This window comes from Oncorhynchus mykiss, chromosome 17, assembly GCF_013265735.2.
Source record: "Oncorhynchus mykiss isolate Arlee chromosome 17, USDA_OmykA_1.1, whole genome shotgun sequence".
Taxonomy (NCBI): Eukaryota; Metazoa; Chordata; class Actinopteri; order Salmoniformes; family Salmonidae; genus Oncorhynchus; species Oncorhynchus mykiss.
Genome location: NC_048581.1, coordinates 35688272 through 35709332, shown reverse-complemented (window position 1 = coordinate 35709332; position 21061 = coordinate 35688272). Strand labels below are relative to the sequence as shown.

The window sequence follows — 21061 nt, the reverse complement described above, 5'->3', positions numbered from 1 at the left end:
TGTTTCCATTAAGGCCAGATTGTTAATCAGTTCATGGTGTGCATGCTTGGCAGACTGATAACCACAACAGGATGGAGCACACAAAAATACATTCAAACTTTAATAGATAACCAGCAGGATCAGAACCATAATGGCTACCTCTGTAGTGCAAACACTTCCAAATTGCTTTTCATAATTCAGGAAAACTATGAATTTGAAATTGTCATAAATAAGTTTAGCTACTCACCTTTCTGTACACTTCACATACAGTATCAGCCTAAGAGCCCACGCTTGTAATGAGGGGCATTATTAAAAACTAATTTGTCAGCGATTAGAGCACCTTTAACCAATATTTAAAAGTGCAGTATTTGGCTGTGTGGGTTGTTGTCCTAAACCTAATCTCTCGTGGACAGAGATTAGGAGAGATTACATAAATGGTATCGTAACGTCTGTCAAAAGACTGATGTGACGACTAAAGTGCAGTATTTCCTGTGCTTTGGTTTTTACATCACTGGTTATTTGGACATATTACGATTGTGTGATGTGGTGCTTAAAGTGGGGATGGGGATTTCAAGCAATGATTTCAAACAAAGTTTTCAGAAGTGGTTGAGGGCTTTGGCTGAGAGTTTCCATTTAGCAGGGTGGAGATTTCACTAGTCTCGTTAGTATAATTTTCTCATTCACCTTTCTCCAGAACCTAATGGAGCATCTGACGCAATTACACAATATTTTAGTTCAGGGTTTCCGAGGTTATCCTAAACCCACACATTTCTTTCTGAGAGAACGCTGACTGGACTCGCCATTTTCTAACTTCAAACAAATATTGGAGGCCAGACTGATACGTGAAGTAAGATTTTATTGAATAAAATCACAGTCCAACTCTGGTAATATTAATTTTTCCTTTATAAGAGCTCTTAAAAACAGTATCGACAACGATGAGTGTCCTATGAGTGGTAATAAGAGGCAGTGTGTCAAGACGTTGTAAGGCTGGAGGGAGCTTCTTGTCTCTCCCTCTAGGTGGTGATTTTGCCAGGCTGTTTAAGACTGAAGCCTCCACCGGTGAAGCATGGACCATCGCTGCGCTGTGGCAGGATCACCGACTGTCCCACCTGGGCCAGGCTCCTCTCTTTCTCCCTGCGGACACACAAGAGAGTTCCAGGAAATCTGTCACACAGACACATGCAGAAGCATTTAATAGTTGCTCCGTCAACACACGCACACACACACACACACACACGGTAAGGTCGCCCTAAGCTCTAGCTAATTGATTCTCTGGTCGTCTTCCCAGCATTTTTGATTTGAGCAGTTGAGTCTCATCAGTGAATTTCAGAAAAATAAAAATTGTAAAACGTTTAAAAAGTTATATTTTTTCTTATAGAACTATACTAAATACAGTTGCAGTCGGAAGTTTACATACACTTAGGTTGGGGTCATTAACATTTTTTTTTTTAATGTAGATATGATTTTTAAGCCGTATCACCCAGCCCTATGTACAAGGGTTGCGAAATTGAAGTGAGTGTCTTTGAATGCATGATCCTAACTGATGATGACCTTCAATGTGAGGTGGGTGATCAGTGATGGCTTCAGACATACTGTACCATAAATTATACAGTTGAAGTCGGAAGTTTACATACACCTTAGACAAATACATTTAAAATCAGTTTCTCACAATTCCTGACAATTAATCCTAATAAAAATCCCCTGTTTTAAGTCAGTTAGGATCACCACTTGTTTCTTAAGAATGTGAAATGTCAGAATAATAGTAGAGAGAATGATTTATTTCAGCTTTTATTTCTTTCACCACATTCCCAGTGGGTCAGAAGTTTACATACACTCAATATGTATTTGGTAGCATCACCTTTAAATTGGTTACCTTAGGTCAAATGTTTTGGGTAGCCTTCCACAAGCTTCCCACAATAAGTTGGGTGAATTTTGGCCCATTCCTCCTGACAGAGCTGGTGTAACTGAGTCAGGTTTGTAGGCATCTTTGCTCTCACACGCTTTTTCAGTTCTACCCACCATTTTTCTATGAGATTGAGGTCAGGGCTTTGTGATGGCCATTCCAAAAGCTTGACTTTGTTGTCCTTAAGCCATTTTGCCACAACTTTGGAAGTATGCTTGGGGTCATTGTCCATTTGGAAGACCCATTTGCGACCAAGCTTTAACTTCCTGACTGATGTCTTGAGATGTTGCCTCAATATATCCACAACTTTCCTACTTCATGATTCCATCTATTTTGTGAAGTGCACCAGTCCCACCTGCAGCAAAGCACCCCCACAACATGATGTTCCCACCCCCATGCTTCACGGTTGGGATGGTGTTCATCGGCTTGCAAGCCTCCCCCTTTTTCCTCCAAACATAACGGTGGTTATCATGGCTAAACAGTTCTATTTTTATTTCATCAGACCAGAGGACATTTCTCCAAAAAAGTACGATCTTTGACCCCATGTGCAGTTGTAAACCGTAGTCTGGCTTTATTTTGGCAGTTTTGGAGCAGTAGCTTCTTCCTTGTTGAGCGGCCTTTCAGGTTATGTCGACATTGGACTCATTTTACTGTTGTGGATATAGATACTTTGTACCCATTTCCTCCAGCATCTTCACAGGGTCATTTGCTGTTATTCTGGGATTGATTTGCATTTTTCGCACCAAAGTACGTTCATCTCTAGGAGACAGAAGGCGTCTCCTTCCTTAGCAGTATGACGGCTGCGTGGTCCCATGGTGTTTATACTTGTGTACTATTGTTTGTACAGATGAACGTGGTACCTTCAGGCATTTGGAAATTGCTCCCAAGGATGAACCAGACTTGTGGAGGTCAACAATTATTTTTCTGAGGTCTTGGCTGATTTATTTTTATTTTCCCATGATGTCAAGCAAAGAGGCACTAGGTTTGAAGATAGGCCTTGAAATACATCCACAGGTCCACCTCCAATTGACTCAAATGATGTCAATTAGCCTATCAGAAGCTTTCTTGGGCGCCCTGAAGCCTTCTTCACAACAATTGAACCGCTCTCCTTGAAGTTCTTAAAGATCTGATGAATGGTTGATTTATGTGCAAACTTACTGGCAGCAATATCCTTGCCTGTGAAGCCCTTTTTGTGCAAAGCAATGACCATGGTTGACAGAGGAAGAACAGTGATTCCAAGCACCACCCTCCTTTTGAAGCTTCCAGTCTGTTATTCGAACTCAATCAGCATGACAGAGTGATCTCCAGCCTTGTCCTCGTCAACACTCACACCTGTGTTAATGAGAGAATCACTGACATGATGTCAGCTGGTCCTTTTGTGGCAGGGCTGACATGCAGTGGAAATGTTTTTTGAATTCAGTTCATTTGCATGGCAAGAGGGACTTTGCAATGAATTGCAATTCATCTGATCAATCTTCATAACATTCTGGAGTATATGCAAATTGACCATCAAACAAACTGAGGCAGCAGACTGTGAAAATTAATATTTGTGTCATTCTCAAAACTTTTGGCCACGACTGTATGTAAACTTCCGACTTCAACTGTATAATTGTGTTTTATGCTTATTGCAGGTTTATAAAACACAGACTAGCCAGCTAGTATAACAGTATTTGGTTAAAATGCTGCAAGCGGTACCCTAATGTCCTGCGACAAACTGAGTATTCATTTTCGCAAATCAATGTTAATTGATACTCTTGTTTTAGTAGTGTCTGCTCTGTGCGCAATTTGAGTAGTTGAAACATAAAAAGGATATTGTTCAAAAAGTTAACTTCTCTATTTTAGTAAAATAATGTCTACATGTGTTTTGGTGTCCAGATGACCGATTCTGTTGGACCAAACCTCAAATACAAATAGCGAGTTGAAACCACTTGTCAGAGAAGATGTGATCTCTGAACTTTGTTGGCGTGAGTGGCATGGGGAGAGGGGCTTGGTGTGTGTGTAAACCATAGAGCAAGAGGCAAAGCGAGAGGTTCCACTCTCGCTAAAATCTGTCCAAAATAAGGCCAATGTGTTTCTATGGGCTTATTTTGGACCTAAGCTAGTCACCTGCCTTCCCACCTTTGTGACAACAACTCCCATTGTTAGGGCGGAGATGTGCAACTCGTCATTATATACAGATCTCTGGTGCAAATGGGAAGGTGCACACAGCACAGAGGAGTAAAGGAGATGAGACCAAAAATAAAACATGAGAACAAGCGGACATAAACAATCATAAAAATGAAAAATAACAAAACCTTGATTCTTGCGATACAGGCATTTGGAATATCGCACAAAAATATACACTCAAATTAATTTGATATATCACCAAGCCCTACTTGAACAGTTCAATCAGTTTAGATCAGAAACCCCAGAATGAGCTCAAGTGTGATTCACGTGGTTGGTAAGTACTATACCAGGATAATCTTTACCTGCACTGCTGTTCTTTGCGTTTCTGATTGAGGTACTTCTTCTTGATGTTCTGCAGCTCATGGGCCAGTCTCTCAATCTCATACTTGTACTCCTGTGTCTGGGACTCATACATGTTCAGCTCTGATGACAAAGCCTGGATGTGGGGGATTAAAAGGACATCTAAAATAAATCAACTTCAAGCAGCAGCATAGGACTAAACTGAAAATGACATAGCAGGGAAAAAGTTACACTGGGCCTGTGAGCTTGGCTCGCAAGCCTGTGCATGGTCCTGCTGTATCTGAAGTGGCCATTTCTCTGCCAGTGGTCAGAGCTGCTTGGAAGTAGAGAGAGAGAGAGAGGCAGACAGACAGACGAGGGATGTACAAAAAGAAGATGAAAGGCACAGAGGACCTTGAGCTGTTTTGTCTTCTGCCTCAGTGTTTGCTGGTAGATTTGAAGCTGCTCGGCTGCCTCCGGTCCAGGCTGCCGGGACAGAATGTGCTTCAGCTCCACGTACAGCTTCTCCTTCTCCTGAGCATTTAAGTGGAAGAGAGGGGACGTTAGGCAGCGAAACATTCAGATGGGCTCTTTAAAAATGTGCACACATCCCACTGGGCGCCTCCTTACCAGCTCTCGACCCACCCATTATTTACATATTTGCATACTGTATCTACACCGAGTATATAAAAATTAAGAACACCTGCTCTTTCCATGACATAGAGTGACCAGGTGAATCCAGCTGAAAACTATGATCCCTTATTGATGTCACTTAAATCCACTTCAATCAGTGTAGATGAAGGAGAGGAGACAGGTTAACATTTTACTGCAGTGGGCTAAATCAGTGTCTCTTGGCAGTCTTAAAGAAATCTACTTTGAAACAAAAGTATACACCTCACACACATTTGGGGCGGCAGGGTAGCCTAGTGGTTAGAGCGTTGGACTAGTAACCGGAAGGTTGTGAGTTCAAACCCCCGAGCTGACAAGGTACAAATCTGTCGTTCTGCCCCTGAACATGCAGTTAACCCACTGTTCCCAGGCCGTCATTGAAAATAAGAATTTGTTCTTAACTGACTTGCCTGGTTAAATAAAGATAAAATAAACACATGGTGAGCCATAAACATGGTGTTTATGGCCTTACAAAAAATAAGACACCTGTATACCATGTCACATATAGAGTTGAAATGTACTTCATTTTTAGTTTGCTTTCTAATATTACACTTTATATATCACAGAGGACAGAAATATATCAAAACTGTTTGACATAGAAACACCAGATTTTCAGCGTAAAAAAATAAATAATGTTTATTAATTTAGAAATTATGAAAAATAAGGCCACTAGGTCATTTGACTCCAGGAAAGGGTTTTAAAGAAGGATTTTTAAGCCTCGAAACAATTGAGATATGGATTGTGCATGTGTGCCATTCAGAAGGTGAATGGGCAAGACAAAAGGTTTAAGTGCCTTTGAACGGGGTATAGTAGTAGGTGCCAGGCGCACTGGTTTTTGTCTAGAACTGCAACGCTGCTGGGTTTTTCACTCAACCATGTCCCGACGAATTGAGGCTGTTGTGAGGGCAAAAGGGGGGCGGGGGGGGGGTTGCAACTTGCAACTCATTATTAGGAAGGTGTTCCTAATGTTTGGTATACTCAGTGTATGCAGTCCATGCTAATTTCTGAAAGTTATGATTAAGAAGTAGTGAAACAATTCTCCCAGGCTTCCATTGATTTCTGCAGTGACCCAACCTACTCCCTGTGGGAGCACCTGGTGTTTGGGTAGCCAACAGGATAAGACAGATTTATCTGGAGTTTACCTGTAATAAAAGCTCTTTCTCCACCACCTCCTCACTCTTGGTTATCAGACGCCTCTGTAAAGAGTGAATCTTCTGGATCAACTCATAGGTGCTTGGGTCGCTGGCCTGAAGAAAGTCAAATAAGAGGAATTAATGTATAACCCTAAATAGGTTCTCTGGCTATGTCTCACAGAAGCTAGGCCGAAGCATTAAGAAGTTAATGTACTGAAACAGGTCTAAATGTTTTTGAGCCCAAGCACTCACAAAATATGCACACACACACACACACACACACACACACACACACACACACACACACACACACCTCCAGCCTTCTCCAACGATGTACATTCATAGGATTCTCCAGCTCCTCCTCCAAGGCTCTGCACCTTGTCCTCTCTTTGAGCAGCTCCTTCTGCATGTGGTAAACCTCACGTCTGTCACAAAACCCCAAAAAGGGCATCAAATGTCATGGCATTTCCTCATCACATATTTTATGACCACAAATTCAAGTGGAGAATAGATTGAAAACAGACTTCAATTCCATTATTTTCATTAATCATTAAGGATGTAAAAACATTGGCAAGCCTGTATCAATTCAAATTTTTGTTCATGGCAGATGTCCAGAAAATGCCACTATGGTGACCTTTTGTGGGCTGCAGATATCAACAGGTTCACAATAAAGCAAATCAATGCCGATGAATAAGACAGCAATGTAAACTGAGCAATGCAGAAATATTCCTGCTGCACAGATCTGTGCACTTTTGTACCACAAAAACAATTTAAATAGTGAAATAATGTGAAAAGAAAAGTTATTAAGAATTTTGCACAAATTACAGACATTGATTAGGAGTTTAGTGTGCTGTGCTCTTCGAACGGTGTTGGGTTCTAATTTGAAATATACTTATTCCTGTCACTATATAATAACTTATTGATTACATAACATATATGATAACTGTTTATCTTTTTTAGCATAGGGGGCAGCATTCGGAACTTTGGATGAAAAGCATGCCCAAAGTAAACTGCCTGCTACTCAGGCCCAGAAGCTAGGATATGCATATAATTGGTAGATTTGGATAGAAAACACTAACGTTTCTAAAACTGTCAAAATAATGTCTGTGAGTATAACAGAACTTATTTGGCAGGCGAAACCCAGATATATATATTTTTTTAGGTGACAGTGTTTTCAATGGGTTTTCTATGCGGATCTAGATTTCTAAGGCACTTGCTTGCAGTTCCTATCGCTTCCACTGGATGTCAACAGTCTTTAGAAATTGGTTGATGTTTTCTTTGGGTGATGAAGAAGTATGGCTGTTCAGAACGAGGGTCGAGTCTAGTGTACTGTTGTGGTTGGGGCGCACGACCTGAAAGCTCACTCCACTTTGTTTTCATCCGGTATTGAACACAGTTTATCCAGTCTTAAATTTTATTGATTATTTACGTTAAAAAATACCTAACGTTGTATTAGGAAAGTTGTTTGAAATGTTTGGATCAAGATTACAGGTAACTTATTAGATCATTTGTAGTCATGTTGTGCGAGTTGGAACCAGTGTTTTTTTTTTAAATCAAACGTGCCAAATAAATGGACATTTTGGAGATATAACGACGGAATTTATTGAACAAAAGGACCATTTATGATGTTTATGGGACATATTTGAGTGCCAACATGAATTATATCGTTATTTCTGACTTTTGTGTCGCGCCTTGCAGGGTGAATTATGATTGTCATGTGTTTGTTTGATGGGGTGCTGTCCTCAGATAATTGCATGGTTTGCTTTCACCCTAAAGCCTTTTTGAAATCTGACACGGTGGCTAGATTAACAAGAAGTTAAGCTTTAATTTGGTGTATTGGACTTGTGAATGTATGAAAGTTAAATATTTCGAATAATTCTTTGGGAATTTCGCGCTCTGCCATTTCACCAGATGTTGTTGAAATGTTCTGGTAGCGGAACCCCTAGCAATAAAAGGTTATGTTCTGTGTCATTGAAAGGTGAATAAGGAACGTGTATGGAAAGTTAATGAGGGAGGCGAAGGGCAACAGTTAGTCTTTGATAAAGCAGGCCAGCTGCGGAACCAGGGAGGAGCGAGGCATTCGACTTGAGGTCCAAGTCAACAGAAGAAGTGAGAAGAAACCTCTTGGAGGGGGGCCAGAGGGGCCCACCCCAACAACCATCCTACTACAGTCCTATCTCACACACATTCACTTCCACGCCTACAAAGGTTCTAGCATCAGGCAAGGCCATGACTATACCAGTTGAGAGGAACCAAGTTAGTTCCTGCCTAGCAACGTAGATGCATTGGCTATGTAGATGTGCAAGGAGTTGACCCTGCCTAGTAGGTTAGAAATATATGTGCTTGTATCATCAAATGGTTGAATAAATCTAGCTTGAGCTTTCTTCGGAGTCCAAGTGAAATTTGTCTCAATCTTCCTCTGTTTCCCTATGTCCCCCCTGCGCTCTGTCTATATCAGCGTCTCCCACCCTCTGTCTCGCCCCCTCACTTTCTTGCTGTCTTGCAATCTCTCACTCTCTACCTCTGTCTTTCTCTTACTCCCTCTCTCTCTTCCTCTTTCAATCTCACCTTAAGTCTTCCACATTAGCCACAGTCTTGGCCAGGATGCCCTTCTCCCGTCTGAGTTTCTTGATCTCCATCTTGAGGAGGCGAATGTCCTCCACCCTCTGGTTGTACTGGATCTCTCCCTTGTTCAGCATGGACTGCTGGATCTTGATCTTCTCGTAGAGTAGGGCCAGCTCATCGTTTCGTCGCACCAGCTGAGTGCCCAGGATATCTCGCTCGCTGATCACCTACAAGACGGTGATGGCAAAAGAGCAAACAACAAAAACCTCAGGTTACTTTGATCAAAGACTGTAAAAATACATTTAGAAATAAAACATATTTGTGATATTGGCCCTTTGTGATAACGTGTTTGATTATTTTCCATCTAAATGGATACTGGTAGATGACCTGCTAAATGACCTGCTATTTCCTAGAAAGTCACATTTATAGAATGTTTTACTTGGTCTCATACATTCAAAGACAAACCTCATTAGGAAGAAATGAAAAGCTGCACCTCTGTCACCTTCTGCAGCCACATCAACACAATGTTTTTTGAAACATGTGATGCGTGACCACCAAGGCATGACAGATCTGCTGGCTGATGAAAACATCTCTCTCCATCCCAGGCCTCTACTGGAAGGGCCCGCCCCTTAATTCAAATCAGCACTATTTTATCGCTATGACAGTACTATTTGTCTCTTTGAATGGGCAGTGAGTTCTCAGTGAAAGCAGGCAGCCAGCCACCTTTCCATCCCTCTCTCTGTCCCTTACCTGATCCAATTCTTTCTTCTGTCTGAGCCGCTCAGCATCAGCGTCGGATATGATCTTGAGCAGCTTTCTCTCCTCGGCCTCCTGGTTGTCGATAAACTGCTTAGTCTCCTGAGCCTGCTGCTTCATTTTCTGGAGCTCGGCCTATGGGAGGAATGGAAAGACGGCCTATACTTAAAATTTGAATTTGAAAATGAGGTAAATGAGGGGTAAAGAAAAAGATAACACTTTGGGCCTTGGTCAAAAGTTGTGCACTATAAAAGGGAATTAGGTGCCATTTGGAATGCAGCATTTGCTTCAAGAAGGCAGGATGGGTGTCACCCTGGTGTGATTGAAAGAGCTAAAGCAGGTTGGTGTTAATATTTGAGTAAAACAAAATGCTCAATGACTAGTTACACCAATGGGTTCCCAGACTAAAAAGTACATTTGCACAGTAGTTACTTCAGCCACTCACACAGTGAGCACGGCATAGTAAATTACCTTCAGAGCCTCCTTCTCTTTCTCCACTCGCTGGAACTCCAGGTGCTCCTTGACCAGGGCAGACTCTTTGCTGTTGATCTCCTCCCTTAGCTGGTCAATCTGATGGTTCATGATCTTCAGTTTCCTCTTCATCTCTGTAATCTCATCCTGAAAGAGAGGGCGGAGAGTGAATGAGTGAGTCGACAGACCGGACAATCACCTGCCTGCCTGTCCACACGACTGACTACTCCTATGTAAATCCAACCTGGGCTTCGATGAGGTTCTTGCTGTAGAGGTTCCGATCAGATCGGACCGCCTCATAGAGGTTCTGCTGCTGTTTGAGCTTGGTCTCTGCCTCTGCAATCTTCTTCTTGTACTCAAAGATCTGCATCTCCCTCATTTTAATGTCCTCCATGTGTTGGAGCACCTGTGGAAGAAAAGAACAGAGAGAACAAAAAATCATCCCAAGAGGGGGTTTAGTTTGGGACTTAATATAACACATGGGCTTACGTAACCAGAAGCTGATAGCTAAGTGTTTATAAAAGACAACCTAGACACAATACCGGCTTGTTGTAGTCCTAAATGATAAACTGTAATGTTCAAATTTTCTCCACATGTAACAATGTTTAGTCTGTTGCAACACACGTCGCATATCACATTATCTCGTCTTCTGTGTTGAAATCCTAATTGATAAACTGCAATGTTCAAATGGAGTTCCCTCCCATTTTCTCTGCTTCATCAACATTAATGCTAGTGCTACATTACTGGTACAGTATGTAACTGAGCCTAAATCCCTGGGGCTGTTATGTATCCAACGTGGATTTAGGATCAGCTATGCCCTTTAGATCACAACGAATAAGACCTGCCAGCACTCTGGGCACCTCATTGATAAGCATTGTGTAATTCTCACACTAAATATCTACGTCACCCATTTCTGAAAACCCATTACTTATAAAAAAACATTTGAGATTCATAAACTTGGCGTACACCATACATACGCATGTTTCTCACTATAAAATCAGCCCCGTCCTAAAACTGTGTGCATGTGAATGAGCATTATTTATTCGCCAGGAAAACTTTCAGCTTTTATGGTGATTAATAACACCCTATTTTCTGTATAATTTGGACGTATACTGAAATTAAGCCAGAACAGTTTCACCAAAAACAAGCAATGGCACATTCTATCAAATGTTTTGGAAGTGTTACCACAATGTTTTCATCTTTGGGGATTTCTATTGGAAAAGCAGTTTCTGCCTATCTTCATACTGTACTGTCTTTGTCGTTACTAATAGATGTACGAGATACCATATCCAGTCAAAGGGATGGATAAATCTTGAAACTCCTTTTGTCACCACAGATATAAGTAAAACGGCTTTTAACTGCTTGGTCTTGTCATGGCAGGGCATCCTTGTAAAAGAGTCCTTGGTCTCAATGGAACTACCCAGCCTAAATAAAGGTTCAATAATTCCTAGTTATCAATTAGATTGCAAATATAAAGTAAATAGATGTTCGCTCTTCTTAGTAACGACAAAAAGCATTTGTTTTGTCATTATGTTTTTCTGTTGTTGTTGTTTTATGAACAGCGTGTCAACCTAACCATTCCTCATTTGCACAAAGTACTTACTTGCCTGCTTGCAATGCAATAATTACTCTAAGTAGCAAGAAGTTGTGCTTTGGATGGTCTGAACTTTGCGTGGAGGTAAGCACATTCTCCAGGCAAGTTCAGTTTTTATAAATGCACTGAAAACGGGTGCATGTTATGTTTTGCACGCAAAATATAATATTTTGTACATATGCAGCGTTTATAAATGAGGCCCCTGGTCTCTCCACTCATCCCTGAGCTATCTTAGTGCACCTTGTGTGTGAGGTCGCTGGCCTCGTTGATATAGCGGTCACGCTCCTTCTCTAGCTGGTAGATGATCTTGCGCTGCTTCTGGGCCTCGTCGCGGTAGTTCATGATCTCCTGGTCCAGGTTCTTCTTGGACTGCTCATGGAGCTTCACTACATTCAGCTGCTTCTCCGTGGCATTAGCTGCCTTGATCATGTTCTACAATGTACACACACACGTGCATGCAAACACGCACAAAACAAACACACACACACACAAATGTACATGCACAAACAAACACAAACACACTTTAACAATGGGTTATGAGCAGATGAGAGTGTGCTTGGTGCACGTTTGTCACATTAAGATGTGTCTAATGAAACAAATCATGCTAAACAAGACCTGCAACATGATAGGCTATGCACATAATGTCATGTAGTAGTAGGTGCTGGCAATGCCGGGGTTGTCGGTTTGATTTCTGCATGGGGTACACACTGGATGTTTGTCACTGTCAATGTTGACAGTTCTGCAAGTTGCTTCAAATAAAAGTGTCTGCTAAATTATATTATTCTCTACATACCTTGTTCAGGATGTCTCTTTCCCGCACCAGTTCGTCAATGCCTTTCTTGTCAATCTCCATCTGCTTTTTGGAGGACTCCATTTCTGTTCACATGGTTAATGTTTTTGAGTGAGAGAGAATGACAGAAATTCTGTATACATAATTGATGTACCTTGCACACAAACCCCACCACAACGGAACCACTACATTTAATATTTTCAGAGTTACTAAAAGGTAAGAAAAAATGGCATCTTCCTGTCAAAAAGAGTGCATTTGGCCTCCCGAGAGGAGCAGCGGTCTAAGGAACTGCATCACAGTGCTAGAAGCGTCACTACAGATCCGGGTTCAATCCCGGGATACAGTGCCTTGCGAAAGTATTCGGCCCCCTTGAACTTTGCGACCTTTTGCCACATTTCAGGCTTCAAACATAAAGATATAAAACTGTATTTTTTTGTGAAGAATCAACAACAAGTGGGACACAATCGTGAAGTGGAACGACATTTATTGGATATTTCAAACTTTTTTAACAAATCAAAAACTGAAAAATTGGGCGTGCAAAATTATTCAGCCCCTTTACTTTCAGTGCAGCAAACTCTCTCCAGAAGTTCAGTGAGGATCTCTGAATGATCCAATGTTGACCTAAATGACTAATGATGATAAATACAATCCACCTGTGTGTAATCAAGTCTCCGTATAAATGCACCTGCACTGTGATAGTCTCAGAGGTCCGTTAAAAGCGCAGAGAGCATCATGAAGAACAAGGAACACACCAGGCAGGTCCGAGATACTGTTGTGAAGAAGTTTAAAGCCGAATTTGGATACAAAAAGATTTCCCAAGCTTTAAACATCCCAAGGAGCACTGTGCAAGCGATAATATTGAAATGGAAGGAGTATCAGACCACTGCAAATCTACCAAGACCTGGCCGTCCCTCTAAACTTTCAGCTCATACAAGGAGAAGACTGATCAGAGATGCAGCCAAGAGGCCCATGATCACTCTGGATGAACTGCAGAGATCTACAGCTGAGGTGGGAGACTCTGTCCATAGGACAACAATCAGTCGTATATTGCACAAATCTGGCCTTTATGGAAGAGTGGCAAGAAGAAAGCCATTTCTTAAAGATATCCATAAAAAGTGTTGTTTAAAGTTTGCCACAAGCCACCTGGGAGACACACCAAACATGTGGAAGAAGGTGGTCTGGTCAGATGAAACCAAAATTGAACTTTTTGGCAACAATGCAAAACGTTATGTTTGGCGTAAAAGCAACACAGCTGAACACACCATCCCCACTGTCAAACATGGTGGTGGCAGCATCATGGTTTGGGCCTGCTTTTCTTCAGCAGGGACAGGGAAGATGGTTAAAATTGATGGGAAGATGGATGGAGCCAAATACAGGACCATTCTGGAAGAAAACCTGATGGAGTCTGTAAAAGACCTGAGACTGGGACGGAGATTTGTCTTCCAACAAGACAATGATCCAAAACATAAAGCAAAATCTACAATGGAATGGTTCAAAAATAAACATATCCAGGTGTTAGAATGGCCAAGTCAAAGTCCAGACCTGAATCCAATCGAGAATCTGTGGAAAGAACTGAAAACTGCTGTTCACAAATGCTCTCCATCCAACCTCACTGAGCTCGAGCTGTTTTGCAAGGAGGAATGGGAAAAAATTTCAGTCTCTCGATGTGCAAAACTGATAGAGACATACCCCAAGCGGCTTACAGCTGTAATCGCAGCAAAAGGTGGCGCTACAAAGTATTAACTTAAGGGGGCTGAATAATTTTGCACGCTCAATTTTTCAGTTTTTGATTTGTTAAAAAAGTTTGAAATATCCAATAAATGTCGTTCCACTTCATGATTGTGTCCCACTTGTTGTTGATTCTTCACAAAAAAATACAGTTTTATATCTTTATGTTTGAAGCCTGAAATGTGGCAAAAGGTCGCAAAGTTCAAGGGGGCCGAATACTTTCGCAAGGCACTGTATATGTGTGCATGTGTGGTGTTGTGTGAGTGTGTATATAGTGTGTATTTATTGTCCTGTGAGTGTGCATAGTGTGTGTGTATCCTTGCCTCTCTCCAGGCCAGCGATCTGGTTTTTCAGCATGTCCCTCTGCTGCTCCACTTCCAACTTCTGATCCTCCGTCTGTCGGAACTTCCGCTGAGTGGCCTCTCTCATCTTTGTTAGTTTGGCAATCTCCTGACGCATCTGATTCACCTCCTCCTCCTTCATCTGAGGAGGTGGGAACAAAAGGAGGGAGGAAGAGAGATGAGAAGAGAGAGAGAAAGAGAGAGGGGGTGGGGGGTCAGAGAGAGAGAGAGAATAGGTATTTATTGTGTTGCTGACATTAGGGCTCCTGTCCAATTTTCGTTGTCTCCCACGCCTCAGCCAGCTTGTCCAGCGCCCATGCCTCGGCCATCCCGTCAAGCTCGCCCAGGTGGTACGCCGGGTGCCGCCCCTAGAGGGGGAGTACTGTCACGCTTGCTCCCGCTCCCCCTCTCGAGCGCCAGGCTGCCCTTCATTACGCACGCCTGTCACCATCATTATGCAATATTGGACTCACCTGGACTCCATTGCTTTGTTGATTATCCCCTCGATATCTGTCTGCTCCTCAGTTTGTTCCCTATGTCAGCATTGATGTTGTTGTTTTTGCCCCTGTCCAGACGCTGTTCCTGTTCTGTTTCATGTCCGTGTTTTATTAAATGTTTACTCCCTGTACCTGCTTCTCGTCTCCAGCATCGATCCTTACACTCCTACTTTGCCACACTTTGTGAATATGGGCCCATATGTGCTGCCTTGCAATGGTGTGCGAAAAACAGGGTCCCATGATTAATAAAAGGTTTTACTGGAATGATGTTTCGATCAACAGTAGGCAGCACTTTGTGAGGGCTCTCTATTGGTTTCTGTCATATGTGGAGCTTCACACACACACACACACACACACACACACACACACACACACACACACACACACACACACACACACACACACACACACACACACACACACACACACACACACTTTACCTTAAGGTCAGATGCCCTTTGCTGTGTGTCGAGGGAGAGCTGCTCCAAACTCAGGGCATTCTGTTCATTCTCCTGCTGGAGTTTGGTGTTTCTCACTTGCAGTTGCTCCAGCTCCTTTGTGGCCCGCTCATTGAGAATCTGCGAGGGGACAAACGGCACAAATCAAATCACACATTAAATCTAATCCCCCTAAAGCATACATGTAAAAGTTGTATTCCATGTGTGTACGACTGGCACCATCTCTCAAGTTGGTGTTCCCTCGCCAGCCCATCTGTGAAAAGATTGGAGGATGGAGGGGAAGGGAGAGGACCGGTGGACAGGGAGGGCGGGTGGGACATCACCCCTGGTCACGGCCTCACCTTCTGCTCCCGCAGCTGCTGCTCCAGCCTCTGCTGCTCCTCTTTGCTGCGCTGGCTCTGCAGGTTCAGCACTTTAATGTCCGACTGCTTGGTGTCCAGGTCTGTGTGCAGCTGCTTCACTTCCTTCTCCAGCTTCTCCTTCCGCCGTGTCTCCCGCGAGCACTCGTTCTGACGAACCTGAATGTCTTGCTGGAGCTATGTTGGACAGAATATAGGATAAAAACAATGTTGTTACTAGCAAGTATTTTGACAGAAAGCAGGCACTGGAGTGGACTTACTATATAATAAGGCCCCACTTAATTTAGGGCTAGATGTGCCAAGACACACTGTACAGCAAATAAAGCCTACTGGTTTATTTGCAACCGAATGGAAATGAGGACTGAAATTATAAACAATTACAGAGTCAGGATCCAGACAACTACCAAGTGTATGGCCATAATACCTACCTAATAACTAAAGCCTTACCTGCCAGTTAAGTGAAGGTAAAGCAAATGCACCACATACATTTTTTAAAAATGGTGATGTTGAGTTTCTGCATTACCTGAGATATGGTTTCCATCGCCTTTTCTTTTTGAACCTCCATCTCTTGTTGACTGGCGGTGGCCTTTGTTAGATTCTTTCGTAGTGTCACCACTTCCGTAAGCAGTTCATCTCTTTCCTTGGTTAGTTCCTCTTTGATTTTCAGCAGATCATTTACACTGAAAAACAAATTAGATTTCAGTTGAAACTCCTCTAATGTTATCGTTATCTAGAGATGTAGGCAGTGCTTAATTTGTAGGCTGAGGATCCGTAGGTAACCGCCCCTTCCCGTCACCGTGGAAATATCGTGTTCTGTGGTGTTTTTTGTCTTACAGTAGCTTTATACTATGCTATTATATTTGGCATTATGTGATCTTGCAGATATTGATTCAGCTTTGATTGACCTTTATCAAACGAGCACTATATTCTCCAGAGTAGTCTGTTCTCTACGAGTAGACCAGAGACTATGTGTAAATAGAGAATCCTGCACATCCATAGAAGCACATCCACTCTATGCCATATTTGCATCGTGGCATAGAGTAGCCTAGAGCAGAAGCGTTTCTTGCACACAAAAATGTCCTTTTATAAGTGCATTTCATGCAATTCTACATCATTTGACATAACTTTTTTTTGGACCACAGAAATTACCGATATGACAGGCTACTCTGACATTGACAAACTGAGATCAATATAAACGACTGAGCCACCCAATGATGAAGATAGGCTAGTGGATGTGCACTCACCAGTAATGGCCGATGCACTCGTGCCATTATCTCTCAAGATACTTTGTAAAATAGTGTTGTCCCCCTAGAGTCATTATACTGAACTTGTATTTCAATTACAATACTTATAATAGGGCCTATTTATATTTTTATGATGAAGTGCAATGCTGGCAAGATGGAGAGTTACAGACACATGTCTATCAGAGCAGAGAGATCACAAAAATAGAATCTCAATGTAGTTCTGTGAGAGATACAGGTGCATGCTTCTCTCTCTCACCACAGCAATGGACAAGGGTTGGTCCCAAAACATAGGCTACAATGTTGTACAAACTTAAACCCGGACCCAGCCCAACACGAATCAATTCTCAGAATAAGTGCAGGCTGAAAATCTAAGTTTTTCCATAACGTTTTTTAGGGGGCAGGAGAATTAACGTTGAGGCAACTTGATATAGCCTAACTAGGATATTTTTATTTTTACATTGCAAATAGAGGAAATGTTTGTCATGCCATGAGGTACCGGATCCAGGCAAAGAGGTGCCAAAACGAAGCAGTCCAAAACTGCGGGATCTTGTTCCGGCAGGATTCGGCTCAAATTAAGCATTGTATGTAGGCCTTCAGGTATGACAATAATCTCTAGTGAATTGGTTAATTCAAAGGAAGTGGACAATTTACAGTGTGAGTGTGCACAACTCAACTCACCCATGTTCTTGACCCACGGACAAGCCAGCACCTTGTTCAACAAGTTTTGTTAGATTTGAAATTTCATGTTTCAATGTTTGAATTGTCTCTTTTGCTCTGAGCTCTTTATCGTGGGCTGCATCAACCATTTTCCAAGCCTTTTCTATTTCCTAAAAGAAAAAAAAGTGTTCAATTGTACAGTATGGCCATATTACTATGACAAATCTGGGACATGTTGAAACAAAGCACAACTCTAAAACACTGCTCTATTCTGCTCAAAATGAAGTGTGAATATTTTACTCCATAATAGCCTACAAGAGCTTATTGGCAACAACACTAATGACAACCTTCGTCCTAACCTTAGGCTGTAGGCCTATTACACATCTCTGCAGCTACTCATGTTTTCACCATAAAAGGCCTACCTTCTTCAGAGAAGTTATAGTTGTTTGATCTTCCTGGGACAACTTCAGTGCAGTAGCAACTTTTACTGAATTGGACACTATCTCTGCATTCAGCTCCCTGCATTTTGTCATCAGCCTCTTCTCGCTCTCGTGGGACTTCTTCAGGGCATTGGTCAGTTTCTCATATTCAACCCGGAATTTGTCCAGGCTCTTGTCTCCCACCAGCTCATCGAGAACCTCCTGGAACTCCTTCTCCAGTGATTCAAAACTGTTCTCATCTGCTTCTGGCTTTTGACCTTTATCCTGGGAAAGGACACACAAACTGCAATCAAGCACTTGTCAAATCTGAGAGAGTAAGCTAATTGCAAGGCACTGAAATTGACACATTATGTTCTCTGTATGGTTTCACTCCTGCAATAACTACTGTAGCTGATCTGTTTTCTATTCATCTTATGTGTATCTGTTGCAGTTGATCTTGTTTTTTGCCCTGACTATACTACACATGACCTGATTGTGACAATAAAGATATATTGATTCTTAACTGTCACTAGTTACTATAAGCCTATTATAGAAATGCAGTGACATGAATAAAAATTATTGGACGAAAAATAAAGTTAACGAAGAAATCTTGACAGTTCTGCAACGTCAACATACTGCAATCCCGAACCAGTATCTATCTTTCTGTGCGTTAGAGACCTCTCGCCCAGAAAGCTGATTCAAACTCCCATTCACCAGCGCTGTATGCGTTTTAATGTCAAAATACGTTCGTCGTTGATCACCAAATATGGAGTTTCGCTAAGCAATTATCTTAATTTACATGTTATGACCGGTATGTACTGTCATTGGAGGTGCTGAAAAGGCATTGCTTGTCAATTTTTTATGTAGACCTTTTTTTGGAAGTGCATACCGGCCTTAAATTAATATAGTTGCTCCACGAAACTTCATATTTGGCGATCAACGAAAGTATTTTGAATTAGGCCGAACGCTTACAGAGCTGCTGCTGGTGAATGGAGTTTGAATCAGATTGAGAGCTTTCTGCACACACAGAGTACAGACAGTCACGATACAGTAGGTGATTATTCACTCGTCACCAACTAGACGCCAGAAAACCGACTGAAGTTTTCCAACAAGAAAGCCTTGTGTTTGTTATCCTTTGCTAAACGTTTTTCTGCTGTGTCCACTAATGAATACTACCCAGCGGAAGACAAAGTTAGCTAACGTACAGTAATTTGGCACCTGTTGCACTGTTGCTTTTGTTTTGGCAAAACAAAACGTAGCGTTTAGCTATCTAGCTAGCTATACAAACCAGCACAACTTACCTCCATGTTTCCTGTCCCGTTAGTCAAAAGCGCTTAGTTATAATACACAAGATTGTTATTTCCAAATGTCTGCGACTCATTTGTTAGGACACTGACAGCTGGCTAGCTCCAGTAGCTAAGCTAGCTCTCTGCATGTTGTTCATTCATACACTCCAAGGAAACGCATCCCGTTACCAGGCAACGACTGCCCGTTCTCTGGGTTCGCGCAGGTGTGGCATGAAGATGATGACTTGAGCCTGCCCTGGGACAAAATAAACTTTAATACGTTTCAACTAATTTCACTTTAATATTATAATTGTTTTAAATTATGAACAAGCACTCATTGTAGCTTAGAAATATGTAAGTTTTTTTTTTACCGTGGTAAAACGTTTATTTGATATTCAATATTCTCCGGACATTCGAGCATTCAAAGGTACAGACCTCAGATTGGGCTCTTCATGAAGTGAAAAAAAGTGTACATTATTGCTCAGGTCTTATTTTCCCAATTCTGAACCGAGCTTGTAATAACATGGCTACGGTGTACGCATAAGTCAATGCACCTATACTGAACTAAAAAACACAATATGCATCAATTTCAAAGATTTCACTTGAGTTACAGTTCATATAAGGAAATCAGTCAGTTGAAATAAATTCATTAGGCCCTAAACTATGGATTTCTTGGAATACAAATATGCAACTGTTGGTCACATATACCTTAAAAGAAAAAGGAAGCCATGTGGATCAGAAATAAAAATGTCAGTATCTGGTGTGACCACCATTTGCCTCATGCAGTGCAACACATCTCCTTTGCATAGAGTTTATCAGGATGTTGATTGTGGCCTGTGGAATGTTGTCCCAATCATCTTCAATGGCTGTGCAAAGTTTCTGGATATTGGCGGGAACTGGAACACGTTGTCCTACACGTCAATCCAGAGCATCCCAGACATGCTCAATATGTGACATGTCTGGTGAGTATGCAGGCCATGGAAGAACTAAGACATTTTCAGCTTCCATGAATTGTGTACATATCCTTGCGACATTGTGCCGTGCATTATCATACTGAAATATGAGGTAATGGCGGCGGATGAATGGCACGACAATGGGCCTCGTCACGGTATCTCTGTGCATTTAAATCGCCATCGATAAAATGCAATTGTGTTCATTGTCCATAGCTCATGCCTGCCAATACCATAACCCCACCGCCACCATGGGGCACTCTGTTCACAATGTTGACATCAGCAAACCGCTCACTCACACAACGCCATACACGTGGTCTTTGGTTGTGAGGCCGGTTGGGCATTGTGTTTTGTGACAAAACTGCACATTTTAGAGTGGCCAGCACAAGGTGCACCTGTGTAATGATCATGCTGTTTAACAAGCTTCTTGACATTCCACACCTGTTAGGTGGATGGATTATCTTGGCAAAGGAGAAATGCTCACTAACAGGGATGTAATCAAATTTGTGCACAAAATTTCAGAGAAATAAGCTTACATTTCAATAACCCTTTGACCACATCACCCAGGCCTTTGACAGGGAAGAGAACATTTAAGCTAAGTGCAGTAAAAAAAAATGATTTTCCAGTGTTTTATATATATTTCCACACTATGAGGTTGGAATAATACTGTGAAATTGTGAAAGTGATGATAATCCCCTTTTAGTGTAAGATATGTTTGAAAGCCTGTGACAGCACCAGGCAGTAATTAGACAATAGACCAATAAGAAAGAAAATTCCAAACCTCTCTGCCAATGACAGCTAGTTTTCAGTTTTCCGC

The 21061-nt window shown here is 41.9% G+C and overlaps 1 protein-coding gene across 1 annotated transcript; it reads right to left on the bottom strand.

Annotated features, from left to right (window-relative positions):
- Positions 1–815: 815 nt before the first annotated feature.
- Positions 816–19539, bottom strand: cfap58 (cilia and flagella associated protein 58). Its single transcript, XM_021568317.2, has 18 exons — positions 19310–19539; positions 18012–18293; positions 17611–17759; positions 16212–16368; positions 15671–15865; positions 15312–15449; positions 14357–14516; positions 12309–12391; positions 11756–11947; positions 10166–10327; positions 9922–10068; positions 9445–9585; positions 8698–8921; positions 6443–6554; positions 6139–6243; positions 4742–4861; positions 4351–4484; positions 816–1113 (listed from the first exon to the last, which is right to left on the bottom strand). The coding sequence occupies exons 1-18, from the start codon at positions 19313–19315 to the stop codon at positions 993–995; spliced, it is 2628 nt and encodes an 875-aa protein (XP_021423992.1). The 5' UTR covers positions 19316–19539; the 3' UTR covers positions 816–992.
- Positions 19540–21061: the final 1522 nt, after the last annotated feature.